Source organism: Diadema antillarum, unplaced genomic scaffold (assembly GCF_040938485.1).
Source record: "Diadema antillarum isolate AM-2024a unplaced genomic scaffold, OU_Dant_1.0 seq00000002_RagTag, whole genome shotgun sequence".
NCBI lineage: Eukaryota > Metazoa > Echinodermata > Echinoidea > Diadematoida > Diadematidae > Diadema > Diadema antillarum.
Window position 1 is genome coordinate 1,203,666 of NW_027271124.1, and position 25,228 is coordinate 1,228,893.

A 25,228-nucleotide genomic window follows, 5' to 3' on the forward strand; every position below is an offset into this window, starting at 1 on the left:
CATATCGAAAAAAAAATTGAAGCATAACTATAAAAATGTCCAACTCGTGTCTTCAACAATATCATCAAGACCACCAACCTAAACCAATTAACCAATGTGAGTGTCCATGGATGAAACGATTAAAACTGTTCATGGATTAAGACAGGTAATGTTGGGAATCTCAGTAAACTTCTCTACATCACTATCACAATATGATCGAGATGGGCATGTCTTGTCCACTGATTGTTAGTGTTCAAAACATATCCATGATATGTAGATGAAACAGTGTAATCTTGCAAATATTCAACCGCATCTGTAGTCTTGCAGGATTCATTGCTGGCACAGCTGTATCGCTCCAAGATATCCGGTAGAACTGGTTTCACTGTACAGCAAGTTCAAATTGGGATGAAAGAACTACAATATGCGTTCGTTTATCAGCAGAGTATAGTTGGGTTTAGATTTTGCCATTGACAAAAACCTGAAATCTTTCAGAAAAAAAAATAGGGTAAAGCCGTCAATTGTTATCAATTTCTCACCATTCTGGCGAAAAATTTTGGCGGCTATCTGGAATATCTCCAAACTCTCAATGATGCAAGGGTTGCATCGTCCAGATTCGCATTCAGCACAGTGATCGAAATAGGGTAGAATCATCAATAAAATTGTTCTCAATTATGAACCATGAAAATTGAAATACGTGGAAATTTCCGGTTTTGGCGGCCATTTTAAAATCGAAATATCATAGAACCATCAATTGTTCTCAAATTTGAACCATTAAGAATGAAATACGTGGGAATTTCCGGTTTTGGCGGCCATTCTTGAGGCCATCTTGAATATCTCAAAATCCTCAAGGATGCAATAGTTGCATCGCCCAGATTCGGATTCAGCACCCTCCAAACAGGGTAGAAACCACCAAGTTAATGTTTGCAATTTCTCACCATTTAGAAGGAAATACATCGGAATTTCTGGTTTTAATTGGCGGCCATTTCGGCGGCCATTTTGACGGCCATCTTTAATATCTCAAAATCCTCAAGGATGCAAGAGTTGCACCATCCAGATTTGGATTCAGCACTCTCGAAATAGGGTAGAAACCATCAATTGTTTTCAATTTCTCACCATTTAGAAGGAAATTCATGGGAATTTCCGGTTTGGCCGGCCATTTTGGCGGCCATCTTGAATATCTCAAAACCCTCAAGGATGCAAGAGTTGCATCATCCAGAATCCGATTTAGCACCCTTGAAATAGGGTAAAACCATCAATTGTTTTCAATTTCTCACCATTTAGAAGGAAATACATGAGAATTTCCTGTTTTGGCGGCCATTTCGGTGGCCATCTTGAATATCTCAAATTCGTCAAGGATGCAAGAGTTGCACCATCCAGATTCGGATTCAGCACCCTCGAAATAGAGTAAAACCATCAATTGTTTTCAATTTCTCACCATTTAGATGGAAAGACATGGGAATTTCCGGTTTGGGCGGCCATTTTGGCGGCCATCTTGAATATCTCAAAACCCTCAAGGATGCAAGAGTTGCATCATCCAGATTCGGATTCAGCACCCCCGAAATAGGGTAAAACCATCCAAAAACATTGGGTGGACGGTAAAACAAGGTTAGGCCCAAAAAGTGGCTTTGGCACCCAGACTAATATGGGAGCGGCCTGTATAAACTACATTGTAGCGTTCTGGCTACTCGCAGTAATGGTACGAGTTGTTACAACGCGCGCATCAAAAACCTCTTTGGCGCACAAAAATTGAAATTTGCATATTCCCGTCCCCTTCCTAAGTTTCTTCCTATGTTTACTTAGGAAGATTTTCAGAATACCACTTAGGAAAAAATCCTGACTTAGGAAGAAATTTCTTCCTAGGAAGGATTTCAGAACACCACCCCAAATCCCCATAAGTAATAAAATAGAGCACATTATTTCTCGCGGAAAAGGGATAATTATCGACATTCAGTGTTGCAGCCACATAATGATGTAAATGAGATGACGACTAGTGATGATGTCCATTGACTAACTCACAACTTCCCAGTTGCTTTGTGTTGGCTCAGTCGGTAGCGCGTCTGCCTCCGACCCAAGCGACCCGGGTTCGAGCCCGAGTCGAATTCCCTGTCGAATAAATAGCCCAGGTATTCCCTGTAATAATAATACATTTTGGAGTGGCAGTTATTAACTATTTTTGGGTTTTGGATTTATCAGGGCACAAGGTCAAGGACACAGGACTTAAATCATAATAATAGTAAACTAATAAATTCATTATTATAATAACTCAAATAGAATTATGTTTTCTCTGAAGCTGAACTGATTTGGATTAAGGGTCATGGGGTAAAAGGTCATGGAACTCATTACATATAAAAACAGAAAAAATGCCTAGCGATGGAGGCATCCTTTCTTCTTTGTGAATAATGTGGTTTTTTTTTGTAATAATGTAATGCATATTATATTGTAATGTATTGTGTGTATTTCTAAGCATATTTGTAGTGTACATACATTTTTTCTATCTCTTTCTTATTCCTTTTACGTGTGTTTCAATGTTTGTACATTTTAATGACTGTATGTTTGTTTGTTTGTTTGTTTGTTTGTTTGTTTGTTTTTGTAATATATGGTCGGACCCTTGTGAAAAACAGCTCTTAGCTGACCAGGGCTATCCGTCCCATGAGTGGAGAATAAATAAATAAAATTAAAAAAAAATTCGACTGGAATTCCCTGTCGTCAGAAATTGTTTCAGCGCCATCTGTGGGTTCATTTCGAAATCGTCTAACGGTTGATCACAGTGGCTAGTTATTTTCGTCAAATTTTCTATGTGCTTGTAAATATCTGTAAATAAATTGTATTATGATGTAAATAGCACCAGTCTGCAAGAATCTTCAGTCTATTGAAGGAGGCAGACTTAATCAGAAGAAGAAGAAGAAGAAGAGTCTGGACCACAGGTTCTGTGGTCTGGACTGAGCAATATTATGTTGTGTGTAATGATACCGTCCCCTCTAGCAAGAGGCAAAACACTCTGTCCCTCGGATAGGACATAAAATGGAGGTCCCGTGTGTGAGAGAGTCACAACTCATGCAGGTAAAAGATCCCGCTTCATTCATTCATTCATCGCGAAGAGCAGGGTGTTTAACCCAGTGAAGTGGTCCCGCCTCACATCCAGCTGGACCCCATAGAAGATCAGCTTAGCATAGCTGAATATGGGCTATCCAGCCATCTTCTCATGTGGAAATGAACAAACAAACAAAAATATATCCAGACATACAGTGTTCTTGACTTATATCAACAACTGCAATCCCTTCAACGTCTTCAATGTCATTTGCACAAACCTTAGGCATAAAATCAGTACATGTAGTAGCGTGCATGTGCTGAACTTATTGCTTGAAAATCCTCCTTTCTCAACCCATCAAATAGAACGAACCAGCAAATCACACCACCCCCTAGTCCCCCCAAAATAAAATGATTATAACATGAAATAGATACAGAAATTGTAATTGCAGAATAGTTACTCCCAAACCTTTGTTGCGAAATTCTTGCATGGACCAAGGTCCATGCGTGGATTTTTTTTTTATATTAAAGATTAACTTGCAATCAGTAGTCAAAGTCTCTGCTTCAGACTCTAAATCCTGTCATTATGGCTAGCAGCGGTTTTGTGCGAGGCAATTTATGGTAATGATCGGGGAGAATGTTTTTTCCGTCTGTATATGTTTGTTCAATTGTTCAATCTCAATGTATTATACATGTGTATTTTTCGGTTAATGATTCTGGAGTTATCTCTCTCTCTCTCTCTCTCTCTCTCTCTCTCTTTTACTGAACATCTATTAGCGGCATCTTGTGGAGATCTACACTCACCTGCTCCTGAATGTCCCTATAGGACAACTTTGCTTTGTGTCTGATTAACTCTCAGCTATTCTCTTTGCAATTTCATTGCTGTTAGGGATCTAGCGCCGCCCGGGAAACATTCACAATTGCCGAAAGAGCTCTTAAAAATTTGGACAACCAACTACAATTCTGTTCAAGTCGACAACAGCAGGACAGTATCATGGCTAGCAATGACGTAGGATTTCGTGATCACGTTGTTCTTGGAACATTCTCTAGGGACGAAGACATGAATTACTGCAATGATCTGCGAAATCGTCGATTCTTTGTCAAACCAGACGACAGACCGAATTTCGATCTGTTACACGGCATCGACGACTATGTCGACAGGGGTGACCATGATGACAGGGATCACAGCGGTGTGCAGCCGACATCGCTGACTCCCGTTCTAGAATGGATTCGAGACCACCAGAGAGAGCTGAAGGAAAAGGGAATCATGAAACCTGCCGGAAAGGGTCCAGAAATGAAGTAAGAATAAAATGCAGAATAAATTTGTTGAAGCGAATATAATTATTGTGTATGCTTATTGTCGATCCCGCCCATCCAGACAAAAAAAAAAGTTAGGTCCCTTACCGGCAGTTTGATAGGAAGCTTTATACAGTCTCCTTCAGCCGGACGCCATCCAAATAGATCTTTCTTTTTGCCTCGTATTGTTCTAATTATTTACTCCGAATTTCTTTTCTACCTAAGATAATGAAATGAGGGGAAAATTGTGAATAGTTAGGATAACAATAATGGCATTAACAATGATGAGGATATTAAAACGTCAGAAAAGTAAATGGACTTTTATAACGATCATTAATGATATTCGAGCAGACTCGATTTAGAACAGAACGACATATTTTGCGAAAATATTCTACTTAATCAACGATACACATATATACTATGTCAGTTTGTCAAGACAGAGAGGAGGTTGCATGACGTTTGATAACCTACAACCTTGACATCACACAATTCCCACTATTCACTGTCAGTGACTGTATTACCTTTCACGTATTTTCACGTGTTTGGACGACAGTAGGGTTTACATCTCAGAGGGCCTCTTACATGGGTGTTTGTATCATATTGCGCCTGTGACAGAATAGGTTTTAAAAAAGTCGTCATTGTATTTATATACATGACCAAGAGGCAAATGAAAATGAAAAAGCAAGGGGCATTATGAGGGAAATGCAAAATGGAAAGAGAGTATATATGTATATATATATATATATATATATATATATATATATATTATACAGATATTGACTGGTACGGGGTTGAATATAACATTCTTTGGACCGCCAGGGAGTTATATTTTCCCAAGGGATTATATTTTCCCGAAGCGCGCAGCGCTGAGGGAAAATATGATCACGAGGGAAAATATAACTCCCTGGCGTTCCAAAGATTGTTACATTCCACCCCCTACCAGTCGATATCTGTTATATTAGATGTCCTTGCCCTTGATTGTGCTATACAGAAGAGCATACACTAACGACGCATAGGCCTACGCTCATGTTAGCCCGACCAGACGCTGTGTTCGCGCTGTCGCGATTTTGTAGTTGTACAATGTCCTCTAATAGTAGAGCAGATAAGCCCTCAAAATCACGTGAATTGTGCAAAATTTGACTAAAGCATGAAACTTTCACCAGTGTTAGTACACACCATAAGATTTATTTCAAGATCGGGAGGTAAGTCTGATTTGACCTCTGATGACCTCCAGAGGTCAATGTACTTTAGATATCAGAAAATCGATGTTATTAGACATTTGCGAATGATATATGTGGTTATGTTGCACTAAACATGCATTTATACCACAGAGAAATCATTTCCAGATTCAACAGAGCACTGACAGGTTTTTACCTTTGACCTCTGATGACCTCCAGAGGTCAATGAACTTTAAATATCAAAATATCGATGTTTTTAGACATTTGTGAATGATATATGCGGTTATGATTCACTAAACATGCATCTATACTTCAGGGAAACCATTTTCTGATTCCACAGAGCATTGACAGGTTTAACCTTTGACCTCTGACGACCTTTGGAGGTCAATGACCTCAAAATATTATATTGATCTGTGATGTCATTGGTTAATGGTAACCATTGTTAAGATGTACAAAACAAGCATATCTGTCTTACAATGAAATTGTCTTCATATTCTAAAGAGCAGACAGGTTTCTACCTTTGACCTCTGATGACCTTGAAAGGTCAATGACCTCAGAATATCAGAATATTGAAGTATGACATCATTGGTGAAAGGTCAAACATGGTAAAGATGTACAAAACAAGCATATCTGTGTACAATGACATCGTCTTCATATTCCAAGGCACACAGACGAGTTTCTGCCTTTGACCTCTGATGATCTCGAGAGGTCAATGACCTCAAAGTATCAGAATAGTTTGGCATCATCAATGGTAAACATGATGATGTTCTAGAGAGCACTCGTAGGCCCTGTTTATTAACGAGCCATTACCGTTCACCTATGAAAATCACACAAGGTCAAATACCTCGAATGAAATGTGAGGATGTTAATATTGATATTGCGATAGTTAATAGTTAATAATTGCTTATGATGTAGGGCTTACAAACCATGCATTTCTGTTACTTAAAAAGTGGCTACTCATTCCGCAGAACTTTTCAGGTAATTATCTAAGTCGGGTATGTGCACAGAGCAAGGGGTGTTGATCTGTTTTCACGTGGGGGGGGGGAACTTGGAAAATATGTAAAAGCATAAGTTCATGGTGCAAAGGAATGAAGCGGAGGGGGAGGGGGAGGATGTGGGTGGGGGATTGGATTTGTGCAGGTTTAGACCTGAAATCAGTGATTCAGTGTAGCTCTTGTATAATGTGTGCGTCATCACTTATACGGAAGTTGATGGGGTGTGGGCGCATCTCACCTACCCTCCTCCCAAAGACAAAGTTTGTTTTTTTTTTTAAAACAATCTGATGCACACGTTTTGGGGAATATTTGGAAAATTATGGATCACCAAGGTGTACCAAGTCTATATGGATGGGAACCCAGCAAGCGCAGCGTTGGCGAGGGTACTGTAGGGTATTCCACTCCCATTCGAGAGAGCTCTTGTATTTTGAGAAATGAGATTCAACGACCTGGCACATAGGCACTTTTGAAGGAATACCTCGAAATTTGTATCAAAAAGGTGTAGTAAGTCAGCCATCTATGGAGGGAGACCAATCGACAGAAGGATGTGGGTGGAGGTATCCCCCTCCCACATTATGGAGCTTTTGCATTCTTTTGTTTGCAATTCAATGATCTCGTGCCACTCTTGGTTGAACTACCATTTTGAAAAAAACAAGTCCATACCCAAATGTGTAGCCATAATCAATGCATGGAGGAGAGGTTGATACAGCGAGAGGAGGGTATGAAAGGGGCTGTCCCCCAATCCTTCCCATGCGAGGGAGCCTTTGCAGTAAGAATAGAAATGTTTTAAAAAATGTGTATACACATTATATGATGGAATATTTGGGAAATTATCAGTAAAAGGAGTGTACCAAATCTAAGGGTAGAAACCGAGGAGGGATTCTTCACTACCCCCTCCAACAAGAGGGATTTTCTTTAATATGTCGGAACTGAAATTAAAGATCTAGTACATACTTTGTGATGATACAGAACAAAAATGGGACAAAAGCACTGAGCGTATATGGAAGGGGACATAACGAAAGATAGTGTGGGGGAGGGGGTATGCAAAGGAGATTCTGCCTTTTAATCTGGTGCATACTATAGCTGAAATGTTCAGTGACAATTCATTTTCTGTCAAAAAAGTGAAGAAAAAAATCTCCATCTCAGGAAATACTTGGAGGCAAAGTTTTATGTCCCCACCATTCCCCCTCCCATATTTTCTCGGGAGGCGGGGCAAATGCCTCTTGCCCTCCAAAATGAACAATCCTGCATATATAGGAAAGCTTTTTCATCTTTGGAATTCAAATAAAAATATCTCTTGAAAACGTTTTTCATAGAATAAGGGAGATTATCATTCCCCAAAGTATGTTATATCTGTGGAAGGAACCAAGCAGGGGGAAGGAGTCTATCGAAAGGAGATATCCCCTCTCACAGAAGGGAGATTTTACATTTCAGAATTAAATTTTAACAATCCGATGCACACTTAAAGTGAAAAACTTGGGCAGTTTTCTGTCTAAAAAGCAAAAAAACAAAACAAAACAACAACAACAACAAAACATAGTCCACATCTCAGAATTTAATGGGGTGGGGGTCAACTATCCCTGCCACCACCCCACCCCTCGTCCAAACTGATGCCCCGGCATGTGCATGTGTTTTATTCCACTTGTTGAAAAGAAGAGAGAGTTTTAAGAAACAATATTGTTCAGTGGTCGCTATCCCAGTCAAGTAAATTGTTTATCAATAAGGTGATTTCCTTCACCTGTATACCTTAAGATGATGTAGGCCTGGTATTTGCCTTGCACGTTATTACATCTATTTCTTTTTTAGTATTCTCGTTTATATTTTGATGTGAAAGTTGTTTACTTTGCCACGATTTTATTTGTACATAGAAAAAATAATCCAAGACTGAAAATGAAACTGATACAATATTCAATGATTGACATGATGCACATATTGTGTATTTCTATAGCAATAAAAGTGAGCAATTCAAAAGGCGTGTACTCATTTCACATGAACATTAGCGATGATCCTCTGACCTCTGGAGGATATTGAAAGATATGCATCAAAATGTAAGAATATTGATGTCTGGTCTCATTGGTTTGTAATGGCCAGCTGCTTATGAAATAGTAATTATATTTAAAAAAATGCATTTTGTGTGTGTGTGTGTGTGTGTGTCCAAAATTGTATGCAGAGTATTCCACACACAGTTCAATTTTGACTTCCATCTAGGACGATGAGCGGTTACTTTTTTCTCAACTACACTGTAATATCAAAATCTATTGAAAAAACACGGTGGCGGCTGGGTTTAACACATTATCATTCCTTTTCGTTGGAGATCCATGCGGGATGGTCAAAACAAACATAAAAAACAGATATCTCAGACATAATTGTTATAACAAAGCATCATATCCTCATATACCCAACCCAACCCTCTATGCCCAGACAATGTAAACCACCCCATGGACTTACTTGGAGCTTTAGAATATCCTTTGTCAACAGAGAGAGACATCCAAACCTTTGCAGTGCCGACTAAGATCTGCCATGGAACTGATTGGTATTGGCTCTGCATCATTGACAGCAGATCTCGTTTCCTATTCTCCTTCTTCTTCTTCTTCTTCTTCTTCTTCTTCTTCTTCATTATACTGTGTAATCTTGTAATATTCTGCCATGGGGCCTTTTCTTAATTGGTTAAAGAAGGTATCCAAAGAGCTATATGAAGCAAAAAACAACAAACAAATGCAAAAACAAAAAGAGAGACATGTGTATCTTTAATAACAGAGCTGAATATTGAGTATCTCTCTCCTGAAGTGTTTCAAAGAGATACAAGAGACAGTGGCCGAGAGTAGCCGTCACCTTTTTTGGGAGTAGGCCTACTTTGTGTTCTTGCAAATGATGCCTGACATTTTTGGTCATTTGCCCTTTTTGAAGAATGCAGCAATAGAGCCACAACTTCCTGCGGAGTGGATATTGTGGGGTTCTTGATGCAGAACATCATCGCTGAATTTGCCTGTGCTGTACTTTCTTACAGGGATTGCCATTGTAGTTTTGTTTTGTTTTGCTTTGTTTTGTTTTTCAAGTGTGGCTGTAACACTGCTTGTTTTGCATATGATGGTCATTGCAGCTAAAGAGTGCATATCTTCTCTGGATCATTCCAAACTTCATGATGTTTCACCTGGGTGAATGGATCCCAGATGATGCATGCATATTCCAGGACAGTCCTGAGCGGCATGGAGTAGCAAAACACCTGAACTTTATGATACTCGTATCTTCGTCTGGAGAGAGTCTTTGGTTGAAGTATAACCTTTTTAAGCTGCTGTGGCGATTTGATTCCAGCTGAGCCTCCTATTGGAACTCCAAAATACTTTGCACAATCCGCTTTCTCCATGGTTTGCCATGAATGCTTATCTATTCCCTGGGTAGGTCTCGGATGGCAATAGCTAGTTGCAATACACAGGATTGCTTCATGTGGAATGCATGTTGGGCCTCACAGTATGTCGAAGTTTTCAAGATGGTCCATGATGTCGCAGCTGTGGACTGTATACTCCAGGACCATGAGTCATTCATCGCAGTCATACTGTAACAACCCACCAGCTTTACACTGGCCAATACAGGCCCACCAGCTGGAAACTATGCAAATATTGCCCATGAGCTTGACACTTAGGCAAACCAGTCCCATAGTGAGTCCGACAAATGGGGAAAAAGATCTATGAGACTTACACTGAATAGATTAAACACTCTGTATATCAGTCTCGTGGCCCTTGTTTTCCTCGAGTGTCGAGATGATGGCCATATTTGCCTATATTTGCTAGTCTACATAACTAACCCAAACATAACAGTTATATTTGAGGTCACTGCCATCACTCAAGAAACTTAAGCTTTATTTCTGAAGTAATTGACCTCTCACATTTCAGAGACCTGTTACTATAAACCAATGCTCTGTGGAATATGCATACATACTTTGATCAAAACGTCAATGTGTGATTTGTACATGATTAAGCATTAACGATTACACCAATGAAGCCAAACATCAATACAGGTAAGCCTACACATGTGACCTCAGTGACCTCTCATTGTCCTGAGAGGTCAAAGTTGGATATAATGCACAGGCTAATGACCAATGTTCCATGGAATGACAAGATTCTTCTATTATAGCATAAATGATTGTACATCGGGTATTACAAAGTTGACCATTGACTATACATAGAATATCAATATTCTGATATTTTGAGGTCATTGACCTGTCACACCTTCCTCAGAGGTCAAAGGTAGAGACACGTGAGTAATTTCTCTCGCTCTGTGGAATAGGAAAACAATTCAATTGTAATACAAAAGAATATAACATCTAAATCATGTTTGTCATCAACCAATTGCACCAAATATCAATGTTCTGACATTTTGAGGTCATTGGCCTCATCATAGGTCATCTGAGGTCATCAGAGATCAAAGGTAGAAATCTGACTCGAAAGGCTCAGTTGAACATTGAGGCAATTCCTCTTACAAAAATTAGTTTTTAGTACATAATTATCGTGTTTCAGTTATGAGTGACGCATTAAAATATCAATTTTCTGACATTTTGAGGTCATTGACCTCTGGAGGTCATCAGAGATCAAAGATAGAAACCTGACAGGGCTCTGTGGAATATAAAGACAATTTCACTGTGACAAAAATTAAGTTTTAGTACATCATTGCTGTGTTTTATCATTAACCAATGATGCAAAATATCAATTTTCTGACATTTTGAGGTCATTGACCTCTGGAGGTCATCAGAGGTCAAAGGTAGAAACCTGTCAGGGCTCTGTGGAACATAAAGACAATTTCACTGTGACAAAAATTAAGTTTTAGTACATTATTACTGTGTTTATCATTAACCAATGACGCAAAATATCAATTTTCTTAGATTTTGAGGTCATTGACCTCTAGAGGTCATCAGAGGTCAATTCAGACTTACCTCCCGATCTTAAAATTAATCTTATAGCATGTACTAACAATGGTGAAAGTTTCATGCTTTAGTCAAATTTTGCACAATTCTTCGGCTTATCTGCTCTACTATAACGACAGTAGGCCCCACTAACGTTAACGTTTAATAGTAATAGGCTCAAGTCAAGTAACGACGCTTTGTAGGGCCCTACCTATAGTAAAATTAGGCTGAGGTCCAAAAGATCAGCAGATGTTTTAACGTTAGGGTCTACTCACAAAACAAATCTAACTTTAGGCCTTAAACGTTATGACCTACTGCACTGGGCAATTTTTATCATTTGACATTTGTTTCTACAGGTTGGCCCTAACTGTTAGTCGCTAACGTTAGAACCTAACTTGTTAGGCCGAGGGTCTAACGTTAGATCCTCTAATGTCTAGATTCTAATGTTTGTTAAATGTTATAGGGCCGACTAGATAGACTCTATTCTAACGTTAGTCCTAATTTAGATCTAACGTTAAGGAGTTCTAACGTAAGAATACACACGGTCTTACGTTACGTAAGTCTATGTTAGCGTCTAAAACTCTGTAACGTTACAATAAGTCTAACGTTAGAGTTACAATACTCTTATTAGTGTCTGTTGGTGTTAGAAGGGCCTACATCACATGCGTCCAAATTGGCTCCCCAGTCCAGTGTATCATCTTTTTCTAGGCCTAACGTTAGGCCCTAGCAGTTAGGCCCTACCCTGTGATTTTCAATCAATTTGTCTTGTGTCAGGACCGGTATAGACGTAGGCCTACCTTCTGTCATCAGGAATCTGCAGCAATTTCAAAATCAGTCTTTTTTCCCCTCTGTTGCAGAGATGAACATTGTAGAAACACAGTGATTTGCAAACCAGTCTGCTCGGTGTCGTAGTCCTCCACTTGTGGTTTCTTTGATGTATGTTAGGCCTGGATCTAACGTTACTCTAACTCTTCGGTTCGTTAAGTTACGTCAATACAAAGATGCATGAATTGCCCTCGTTAAAAACTGAACTGAACAAAATGTCTCTAGACTATTAACTCGCTTGTTTTAGGCCATGTTTTATGGAGTTAGAATCCTTATCCTCCAAAATCTTATCGAGCTCGTCGTCGTTTATTATAGACAAAACGGGGTTCCATTTTGAAGTGTGAATCCAAACTTCGCGGGCCGAATGATACGTGCATACTTAGTACGTAGACGGTACATTGGGTAGCCTATGTTACACTGTACGTAACGTTTAGCTTCCCGAATTCCATCCAGGCGCTGGCAGGCCTAGCGCATGACGCTACTCCGCACCGTGCCGTGCCGTCTACTCTCTCACGTATCGTTTGTGTGTGTGTGTGTGTGCGGTGATGGTTGGGGGGGGGGGGGGGGGGGGGGTGAGTGGGAACATATTATATCGATCCAGACTGCAGTTATCGATAGTAATCGTTTGCTCCTCCCTGTTACCGATGTGGTCCCACACACTTATATTGGTGTAATTGTTGGTTTTTCAACCGTAAGAGGGCGACACACATGGAAAAAATATATTCAGTTGACCAGTTGGTCAATATAACGAGCTGGGAAAATATAACATTTGCAATCCTCGCAAACAGCATCACGTGATGAGCTCTCGACCTATCACACACCAGAAACTGTCTAAGCCATCTAATATATAATAATAATGGGCCGTGACGTGAGAAAAGGGCCCTTTGCGGCGCTGCGCGCAAACGCTAGAAAACGGCGCGGAAGTTTAACAAAGCAATACGCGCAAAAAGGATCAACTAGCTAACTACGCGGAAATGCATAGACGCATCAAAAAGTGATAGGATTTGGGCAAAACATGCTGTTTTGAATGTCGTAATTGGAGCATTTACGGGTGGAATTTCAGACAAAGGTTTGCATATCCAAATACGTCAGAGTTTCTTCTACAATATGGAGGTGAAAACTCATTTTCGGTATATAATGCCCTAAAGGGCCCTTTTCTCGCGTCACGGCCCAATTATATATACAGGGACGGCCTCCGGGAGTAGGGAATAGAGATGATGGAGATATTTTAATCGATCAATTCAATCAATCAAATCTTATTTCATTTTTCGAAAGAAAAGCATAGACATTTCTCTTTCCTTGGTAACAGAGAATAAGCAAATCAAAGTAAACTGAGAAAAATATAATCGTGGAACCTTGAAGTAATAACACCTTGTCATGAGAACTGAAGTGATAAAGACGAAATAACAACATGCAAACTTCGAAAAATGGAGGGACCCATGCACTAAAAAGAAAAAGCTTAAAGAATGTGGGTACCTCAGATACAGATGGTCAAATAGAAAAATAAGCTGATGCACAAAGGGGAAAAAATCTGGGGAAAGAGCCTGGAAAAAAAGTATGGAAGCCCACTAAGAAGACAGAGTAACAAACAGACACATTAACACACGCGAATAAACATTAAACGAGACTGGGACAACGAAAGTAATAAATGGATAAAGGACAAGACAGAATGAGACAATTCAAGACTAACATGACAGGAAGACAATACACGTACAGCGGGCAGAAAGGCATAACAGATCCAGCGATCCTAGACAGAAGTATATCGAAAAAAATAATAGGATGCGTGAAAAGGACACGGAAATACCGAAATACAGAGAAATAGATGCAGAAGTAATATAAATATAAATATAAATATAAAAGAATCTACCCTGCAAGTGTTTTAGGACAACAGGGACGAGAAATGACGTGATAGTATTATTTGGAACGCAAGTTCTTCGAAAGGAAATTAATTAAGCTTAGCTCAATTCTGTGGGATCACATATATTGCAATAATGATAATATTATGTGTTAATGTGTTAATAATATTTCATTCAATATGTGTCATGCATAATAATAATATGTGTTAGATCGTGTCCGTCCTGTCTTTGTCTGTCTTGTTCGTTTTATGGTCCTGAAGGACAATTTCAATTGACTGATATTGACCCCTGGGCTCCTTTCATGTTCTTTTGTTTCTTTTCTCTTTTATCAAATAATGCTGAAGATATTATGTGGGGACAATGGGGTTATTTAATCAACGCTTACCACACGTGGGTATAGGTTGTTTGCTACGTTTCGTCACAGCACAATAAAAAATGTCTGTTCTGATTTACTCACGATTTTTTTTTTAAGTGGAGAAAAATCACAAACCAAAAATAAACAAGGCACACTACCAGCACAATGCTTTTGCCTCCCCGGCCCACATCCGCGGCCCGTGGTGAGTATCTTCAGTGTACTAAGTGAGAATTCCCACTGATCCAAAGAAAAACAGTATTGATAGGAGGGGTAATCATGATTAAAATATAGGTTTTCCCATTCATTTTCAAACTTTTTTCATTCAATTTCACAAATTTTTACTTCAATTTCGTCGCGGAATGTCGGGAGTAGGCCAATCTTACTTTCAAATTCGTCTTTCGTCGTTCATTTTCAAATAAAGTCCATTCAATTTAGTCATTTGGCATACATTTTCGTCATTTACAGTTCAAATTCGTCAGTCTCACTCGCAGCACTCAAAACAGCAGGATCGATTTCGTCTTTTGTCAATCATTTTCGTTAAATTATCATTCATATTCGTCTCATATCTCTACCCGGTGTGATTTTCCAGTCATTAATGTATTGGGGTTTTTTTTCTGTAAACGTTCACATTTTACATTCAGGAGTTAACATACACACAAGTGCCCCCCCCCCACACACACACACACAGAACCACAGATACAGACACACACACACAAGCAATCCGAGTACACACTGATACAAACAGACGTATACCGTCTCGCAAACGAAAACGCTGACAAACGATTTCTAGGCAAACATGATTAAAGACAAAATTTAAGTGTAGAATTGTCGCCTGTTTAATGTCAAAGAATGGATAACATAATTATGTTTGCTGCTTTCCAGGGTACAAAATTTAAACTTTGCTTCATGCATTATGATGCGAAAACCTGAACATTACGAGTTAAAGTTCAAAATGTGACACTGACATACTGTCCTGGGTTATGACTTTTGACTGTCGTTTATCCTTCAATCATTTTCGTTGGCAGTCTTGTTTTTCGTGTGTATTGTTAAAGAAAATGGTTAGGGAATAATGTGTAACGATACAGTTTACGAGAGAAAGTAAAAATATGTCGGCTTAAAGTTGGTTCACCATCAAAATAAAGAATCGACAACATCTGACTAATTTGAATGAAAAATTCATGAAATTGTGTGAACAAAGACGAATTTGATCTTCACATTCTGCGATCCGTCAGCGGGAGGGACGAATTTGAATGACAATTGACGATTCTGAATGCTATGTCGTCGAAAATGTTTGACGAAAAACGAATTACAATGACAATTGACGAAATTGAAGTTGCTTCTCTAGACGAAATTGAATAATAAATCTTTGAAATTGAATGACAAAAGTGAGAAAATGGATGGGAAAACCTATATTCATGATAATATGAGTGCATGGCGAATAGGGTAAGAGAGGTAATGAGAGGAGAGGGAATCCCCGCTCATCAAGGTAAGCAGAAAAAAAAGGTCTTCTTAGAGAAGACTATTATAACGACGTTTTTTGTCCGAGGATATCACCATATGATAAGAGATGCGTATCTACTAGAGTGGGAATTCCCACTCTAGAAAGATTGAAAAGCCATTGAACAAAATTTAATACATAATGGTGTTCGTTTCTGTATAATCGTTCTAATGGACTTTGTTAGCCCTACCAGAAGTCGTGCGGAGCTCGGCGTCCCCTGATAGTATACCGTGAAGAGGCAGAACTATGTATCCAGTAATCACCTTGCGCAATACACGAGTGTGTAGAGTATGTACGATTATAGAGCTAGTACAGCCATGACAGCTAGAGAAGTTCCATGGTACGATCAAGGACCTACTACACTATGGACTATGAACGGAGGTCTTTCTGTGATCCCATCATCTCCGCCGCTGTATAGCTGATTATGTATATCTTATGTTTACATTCAGGTGCTTGGACAATGAAAATGAGTAGTTAGAATTAGTTCATCTTGATATATTATGTCTACATAATGTATCTGAAAGTTATCACTGTAAAAGATTAATTCTGTGTACTCACTTTTTGTGTTGTCTTTTGTTAAACGTTGTTAAAATTTTTCATCTTGGTATATAGTTTGTCTACATATGCAACTGAAAGCTATCACTGTAAAGGATTCATGTATTCCCTTTGCGTTTTTTATATATTGTTAAAACATTTGTTGAATAAAGACATCAAAAAAGAGTGTGTAATCGTGCATCGCCACTGACAAAAAAAAAATCCCTCATTTCGGTTTTATTTGGCTGAGATGCTTTTTCAGATTCAACTGCCTCAATAAACACTAATGATTGGAGCAGCAAACCTCAAACATGACAAATCCTGTGTTAAAAAATTGGTAGTACTAGAGTGGATATATTTGAACACGTATGTAACGTTGCTGAATGGTAAAGACATAAATGTCGTCTACCGTTGCTGTCAATGTTATTGTTTACTCTGAAACAAAGTGCGAAAATCACAATTAACCTGTCAAAATATTTGCTTTCTCTTGTAAAGTACGTGCATTTCGCAATTTAAAATTGCTTGAGCGGTGACTTTCTAATATGCACTACTGCACATGCATTAAATTTTCTTGATTTAAGAGAGTTATCATCTTCTGTGCATGTAGTTTCAAGATTTCTCAAAACGCCTTTTTATCAAGGCTGGCTATCATCGGTGATAACTTGATTAAAAACGAGAAAGCATGTTTAAAATGTTTTGCGACGCTTTTGAAAGAAACAGGTATTTGAATTGATTAACGAGAGAACAATTTCCATGTGTAGGTCCATAGTTCGATTGTATGAATTCCCAATGCCGCAGAAGAAGAAGAGCGCCGTCATCGGGCTGATGAGATCAATGATAATTTACAGCAGAATTCCAGAAACTGAAGGAATATTCCTTCAGTTTCTGGAAGGTGCGGGTGGATGAGGGGAACCGTACAGTGCCAGAGGAGGTGGTAGTAACTGCCCTTCGGCCGGACATGGTGATGGTGGCTAGGTCTGTGCACAGGTTAGCAATGGTGGAGTTAACTGTGCCATGGGAGACAAGAATGGATGAGGCAAGGGAAAGAAAGTTGGATAGGTATGCTGAGTTGAGGGAGGAGTGTGAGAAAAGGGGGTGGAGAGCGGAGTTGCATACTGTGGAGGTGGGGTGCAGGGGATATGCTGGACGATCGGTAAGGAGGTGGGTCAGAGGGATGGGAATAGGTGGTAGGGACGGGGAAAGGTGGATCAGGAGAATTTGTGGGGCAGCAGAGACAGGATCTGCATGGATAGTAGGGAAGGCTTGGGGGGGTGGGAATAGGGGGGTGTAGAGAGAGTGTTTCTGGAGTGAGGAGAGGTGATTGATGCCAAGCGTTTTCCTTTTGTTTGTCTTGTTTTGTGATGTTTTGCTTTGTTTTGGTTTGTTTTGTTTTATCTTTGAAATGCCATGGGGGTGCTGTCAAGGGGATCCCAACGCAGCACCGGCCAGCCAGGGGGAAGTGTACAGCACTTAAATGGCCGAAACACTGGTGATCCCTGGTGTGCTGCTGACGACCCATGGCATTATTTTGCGGAGTTAACATCTTTCCGTTGATTATCTTGCAGAATAACACATCAAATCATAAATTTAAAGAGAATGAAAGCCAAAGATAGATAGATATGGGAATTGATTGAATGCAGCAATATTAGTTGAACACATAAGTGAAAATTCAAAGAAAATCGGACAATCCGTTCACAATTAACAACAACAACAACAACAACAACAACAATACAATTTAGTTTTGTTGCCGCCATCGTTGGATGAGAAGACAACATTTTTGTGACTTCACCAATGGAAAATGATATAAAGAAATAATGGAAAAAATCAATATATTTTAACTTTTCTAGCATAATAATAGACAACTCGACTTACCTCTTTCAGAAGCAACGGGGAACATTATCATACTGAATACTAATTTAGTTCAATTATTCATTATACAATCATTGCTCTCAGAATGGACGTCGATTTTGTAGCTCGTCGTGGCCTTCTAATGAACCTCCTCCGTGCCGCAAAGGATGTTCAGGGAGTCGGCTTGCTGGTAACGCGTTACAATGGGACCTACTACCTGGAGGGCATGGGGCGTCGACGACAAGCCGAAGTCCCAACTTGCCCAAGAGAGATTGGGTATGTTACATGTTCTTGAAATATTCTCTCTCAGTTTCAATCATGTTGATCGTGACCTTGATCCGGCTTTTAAAATCCTCCAAAATTAGAATAATGCCAAACATTTGCGATAATAAGTGTAGATAATGAAGAAAGGCACCATACAACAAGGAGAGTACTAAACGAGATATGTGAGTAGCCGTTGTTGTCGTTGTCGTTGTCGTTGTCGGCGGGGGCGCACGGCGGCGTCGTCGTCAACAACTGGGTGTACTCTCAACAAATTACTCAATAACTTTCCACAGATTTGAGTCATGACCACTAAACTCACACTACAGATAGATATCCAAAAATGCCCGTCAAGTTCGCATATAATGGGTGAAGTCCGACAAGTTCAAAGGTCAAATGACAAATGACCTTTACCTGACATGTCTGATAAGTACTGTACTCACAGTACAGTCGTGTACTGTCAGTAACTTTCCACAGCTTTGAGCTATGACCAACTTCACACCACAGGTACATCAACAAAAGATGTCTATCAAGATTTGATATTGTTAAGTCCGACAAGGTCAAAGGTCAATGAACTTGAAAAACACTATACTCACGAATTGCGAAATGCAGGCGAGACATCGTTTGGTGGTTTTTTCATTTCATTTCATTTCATTTATTTTTTCCATCTCCAACAGAACTTGTAAATACATTTTTCCTTCCACATAAAATATAGATACATATACTGTATATGTCAATGTTACAAAATATGATGATTGGAATTTATGGATATACAAATGATAAGGTGAAAAAGAAAAAGCACAAAAAGCATTTTGAAGTTAAGACAATGCAGGAGATGGGGAGGAGTGCTGAAGAAGCAAAGCTTGTAGAGTGCATTCCCCCCAAACATATCTTACATCATTGATCTTCTACTTAGCACATGAGACTAAATTTACAAAAAGAATTACACAAACTACCTTGTTGCCTTGTTATTCAATGAGCCTTGTTATTCATGAGCACATCACTCTGGCCTCCTGAATAATTGAGCTCTAGCTACAGTAGATTGTCACTTCAGACACCGGCACTGGTATTCACCATTCCACCATCAGTCAACGTGTCAGTGATGCATAATGCATTCATATGCACAGACGTTTTCGATTTTGGCTGATAATTGCATAACTTTTGTTTTTATAAAGACCAATATTAGCTGATTATCATAACTAATCGTTCATATAAGATCTACCTAATCTTCGGCAATTGCATTAAGTTCTTTTTCATCAGAATGATCATCGTGATTGAAATTGACATGTTTTGTTCACCGATCGTCATGTGTTCAGCGATGCTGCATACCGAAAAAAAAAAAATGTGTACGGTATGCAGTCATAATTTGATCAGGTATTCAGGCGAAATGTAATGTATGCATGACATTATATACATGTATATTGACATGAAATGAATCTTCAAAATTTGTCATCCATTTTCATTTCCAAAAAAGTTGACGGGGGCCCGCCAGATATTGACCAACCAATCAACGCCCGGTCCTCGTACTACTCGATAACCAAGGCTACGTGTGGTGACTACACCTTCCTGTTAAGCGGGGAGACTGTAGCTGAGCGGAAGGACGCGGTCGAGCTCCCTCCAATGAACTACGTCGATGTGAAGACCAACCAAGCCCTTTCCGAGGACAGGTTACAATAGAACTTCAACAAGTAGGTTTACACCTTTGCAGTCATTAACAATGATTGATTCACTGGCATCACAACTTCCATGAGTTTTTAAGGATTGTATCTCACCGAGCGGCGAATGTTTGTGAACGTATCGCTAAATCTTGGGTTTTCGTCAGAGTTCGTAAACAGTTGCATTCAAGTTCGTAAGCAGTTGCAATCAATTCAATTCGCAAAGTTGTCATTGTCTCAAATAGTTTTTCTTGTCGCAAAGAAATTTTGAACATGTTTATTTTTTTCTGTTTGTTACAGTAAAAACTGTTTGCGAATTTGATTACAACTGTTTACGAACTTGATTGCAACTGTTTACGAATCCTGACGAAACCTAAGATTTTCTCAATAAGCCATTTCGTAGTTCCACTTTGAGCATGAGCAGAAAATGGTACTTTGCCATAACAGGCATGTAGGTCTTTCAAATTCACTGAGATAAACATCTGTGATGTAATAATTATGCAAGTTCAAGTTCAAACCGCTTATTTCATCCCCAACAATAAATCGTTTGAATACACATATAATGACACGAAATCAGTACAAATAGACAATGTAATATAAAACAGGGAGGTGTCAACTGAGATACCATTGATATTTTGTAATTTTTAAGGGAAATTCCGAAACAAAGTTGTTGGAAATGGAGGGGAGTGCTAAAAAGCAGCGCTTGTAGAATGCAGTCCCCTCATTATCAAATGTATATATATATATATATATATATATATATATATATATATATATATAAATATATATATATATATTTATATATATATACATATATATATATATATATATGTATATATATATATATCCTTCATATTGAAAAAAGTCAAATTGCAAAACTAAAAAAAAAATAAAAAATGGGCAAACTGCCTGAGAAAAAGAGACGAGAAACAGTGTGTATAATTCACACGCGTACACACATACACACACACACGCACACTAGTGATCACGAGACATCTCTCTTGAAAAAAAAAGAAGAAAGGAAAATAGATAGATGACACGTATAAAGTATTAACACAATCCTTTAAAATAGTGCTCTCCAACACATCCACCTGACAGCAGCAAAAGGTTCATTAAAGACTAATATTTTGGCAATAATGATAGACAAAAATAATGCATTCAATGCAAGAAATAAATGGATGCAATACATGGATGCTTCTCACTGGCCAACCTGGGCTGGGCACCTGCTGGTTTAAGCAAGTACTTGCATTTTTTGTTTGAACATAAATCGCATAAATTATTACGTTGGACAAGCCTATTCACTATGTCGTTTTGAAAATGAGTGAAGTGCCTAACCAGCTGAGAAAAAAGAAAGGTCATTTTTCGAAATGTACAGATGACATGGATGAGTTTATTACGAAATAGTCTATTAGCTACGTTCGCAAAAAATCGCCCCTCGGTGAGATACCCTCTTAAGCATATCATAATTTCACACCATCCCATTCGTTTGAGCGCGCTCGCCTACATAATTATAACATCATCGATATGGAGCTAATGATTTTGAGAACGGAAAAAAATCTACCGTCATCTGCTGTCTGCCAGAAAAAAAAAAAATCAGTCAAACAGATCAGAATTTATCATAGGACCCACCGCTCAAGCTAAAGGTAAATGGATTTGACATCTGTTGAACATTTTAGTGCAACATTCTTCCACAAAGTGTGACTGCAAGCTGTGCTCCTAATATTGGCTTTACGATAATATAAGTACGCATTACAAGAACAAAATTGGAGGGGAAGGTAGTGAACAGGTATGGCTCTCCTAGAAATTTTAGTGACTTGTTTATTTGTTTGGGGTTTTTTTTTTCTCTCTTTAGAGAGAGAGAGAGAGAAAATAAATAGACTTGTTGCCCCGATGCAGAAGTCACGTTCTTTACCCTAAACTTCTCCTTTCCTTTCTCCTCTCGATCTCGGTCTCTGTCGATTTTTCTCTTTCTGACATGATACCATATCATTTTATCAGATACAAAACGCTAAGGTGGTGGGCGATGAACCACATCAGCGGAGTCTCCGACATCGTGGTTGGCTGGAGGGACGACAGAAGGAACGTCATCACGTCAACGGAGATGATGAGGACCGAGGACCTACCCAACAAGGCAGCGGTAAAATTTAGATGACACTCTGCTGCCATGGTGATACCCGCATTACCTTCGTTAAGAATAGTACTGAATGGAAGTTGGGGGGAGCATTGGAAAAACAGTAATATGTTTGAATAACCCTCTAAATATTTTCCTTTTATTTTGCATAGAATACAATAAAGCTATTATGAACTATGTTCAAATGTATGTGTTTGTGTTCAGATTATATTGATTCATACGTAATATTAACAAAAGGGTGTCGTGCATTTTAATTTCATTTTAATTTCACCTATCTATTTACTTATCTATCTTATCTGTCTTTTTTTTTTTTAAACCAGGGATTTTGGGATCCAGAGTCGTGTGTGTTCAGCTTTTTATCTTTTGTCGAAGACATCCGGAGGAAAATCCCCGACGACGACCCAAGGTATGATATCTTCATCGGTCAGGTCCTGAATTTTAAAACAAGAAAGGAGAAAACAAATCATGTTCATATCACATGGAATGATACCGCTTAAAATGAAAGCATATATAGCTGCCGATTCGGCGACCGGACGGTCAACCAATGCTGTGCATGGACCTCTGCTTCAAAAACGTATTGTATACATGAAACTGACTCCATATTTTCCTCACTTTCTGTAATTACATGTACTTACATTATGTTTGTACTCTTCTTTTTGAAATACCAAGCTAACCATGGTAAAAAAAACGTGACCCAAAATGATAGGTGAATCTAATTCTTTCAAGTATTTAATCGTTGCAAAACACTGTTGTTGCCATTGAAATTCAAATTCGGATGATTAAAGGGGCATCCCATTCCATTCGATTTTCATAATTTCACATCATGTAGTGCAAAAATGAACAGCTCCGTGTATAGATTTGTGGATTTTATTGTGGTCCTCGAGCGGAGAAATCAATATTCTGAAAACCCTAAAACAAATAACACTGAACAGGGATGATGACATAGGAGCCTCACATATTTCAGAAATGCAGCAATGTAATACCATTACAAAGCATGTGCTTGACAAGGTCACCTGTGTAGAATTTATGCATGCTTTCTTTTGTTCTTCTCCCTTGAGTCCCCACTCATACATTCTTACGGTGAGGCTGCCATGTCATCATCCTTGTTCATTTGTGATTTATTATGAATTTTGAAAACATTCTTATTTCTCATCCCAATCACCATAAATTCTGAAACTCTGTACTCGGTATAACCAATTTGTAGTTGTTTATATTTAAAAGCCTGAAAATCATCCGGAGGTCTCCTTTAACCGTATGTTGTTATATCTAGAATCTGTTCTGAATTATGTAGACACAGCGAAGTTATATGATATATATTTTGCATTTTATATAAGAGTGTAATGACAAGACTATTTATATTTTGCGTTAAACACGTTTAACTCGATTTTATTGTCCGTTTCCTTGATTTTCGATACAGAAAATGGTTGTGTTAATTCCAGAGCAACTAAACGAAGTATCTTTTGGAATAATACTATTTGCCATTCTGTTCCGCTACTGCAGTATGAAATCTTATATACTCCAAAATAATTATGCAGTATGAGAGGTAATCAACGTGCCATTTGAAAAAAAAAAATGACAAATGAAGTTGACAATTGTCGGATTGTGTTGACTGATTGTGTAATACGCATGAAAGACCCATAGTGATACATTATGTATGTTGCGCTTCCACATGTTTTTTATGCTAACGTCAAATACAATCTTTAAGTCTTTAAGGTGCGTTTATCTTTTTAACTCATTAGCTCAAGTTTTTTTGAAATGCCTTTCTTTTCATTTTTCCATATAGTTAGATCTAAAGAATTTTTGCCAATACAGTGTACAGAATTATAGACTCTATAGATTTACAGGATAGCATGTCTTTTCTCAGGATGGTGTAATTCTATTTTTATTTTTTGTATATATATATTATTCAGCTAGACCTTATCACACCTATTATTGTTGATAATGAAATGCTTTTTCTTCTCTTATGACACCTTGTGTGAGATCTTCTTTTCGCGATTTGTGTTCCAACAGCGCCGTCTATTGTATGGGACTAAATAGGCTGGAGATCAGCCGAGACATCAGGAGGCAGTTGCAAGCAAGGCGACTCAGCTTCAGCCGCAAGGAGGATGATTACGTCATACTGAAGGATTGGTATCTGCGAGATGTCCTGAAGGTTCCCGAATGAGTGGATCACGTCACGAATAGACACCTGTGATGACCTCCACCCACTCGTGCGTTGTAACTAAACCTGAATTCGTCCTTAAGAAAAATTCTTTCAGTCTCAAGAGGTGATATCAATTTCTTGTTAAAACGAATCGTACGCAATCATGTAACAATGATGTATGATTTGAATAGGCTTTTAGATGGACTACTGAAGACAAATAAGTAGGCACCTACTGATAGATAAATGATTTATACATTTGCTTGTACACCAAAGCTTACATATGAAGTTATGTTTCATACCAATATAAACGATTTAGATGTAATGGTATCAAACTTATATACGTATTAAAGTAAGGTAGTCATGTGATTATCCTCCATGAGAAATCAAATTTCTCAAAATGGGACCTCTTTTGTTTATAACGAATATAAATGATATGATAAACGTTTCTCATATTTTATCTTTTTTGTTGTTTGCATATGATTCAAACTTTTTTTTTTCACATTCTGGTCCCCACATTTTGGTGGATACCTAAAATTCAGAACTTCAAAAGTTGCTTTATTGGATAAGATCAAACAGATTGTCTTTGAATCTTCTCAAAACTAAGCGTATGTTATTTACTTATTCTTTGAATAGTCTTCCTAATAATATAGTATTAGATGATACTGTTATATAATAGTTGTTGTTTCATCAACGGAGTTCCTAGGATTGAAAATTGATAATAAACTTTCGTGGAAGACACATATTGATAAT

The 25,228-nt window shown here is 38.4% G+C and overlaps 1 protein-coding gene across 1 annotated transcript; it reads left to right on the forward strand.

The window, feature by feature from the left end:
- Window positions 1–4,000: 4,000 nt before the first annotated feature.
- Window positions 4,001–24,499, forward strand: LOC139724904 (decapping and exoribonuclease protein-like). Its single transcript, XM_071636028.1, has 7 exons — window positions 4,001–4,305; window positions 18,394–18,564; window positions 19,057–19,115; window positions 20,024–20,216; window positions 22,203–22,341; window positions 22,656–22,741; window positions 24,346–24,499. The coding sequence occupies exons 1-7, from the start codon at window positions 4,001–4,003 to the stop codon at window positions 24,497–24,499; spliced, it is 1,107 nt and encodes a 368-aa protein (XP_071492129.1).
- The last annotated feature ends 729 nt before the right edge of the window (window positions 24,500–25,228 follow it).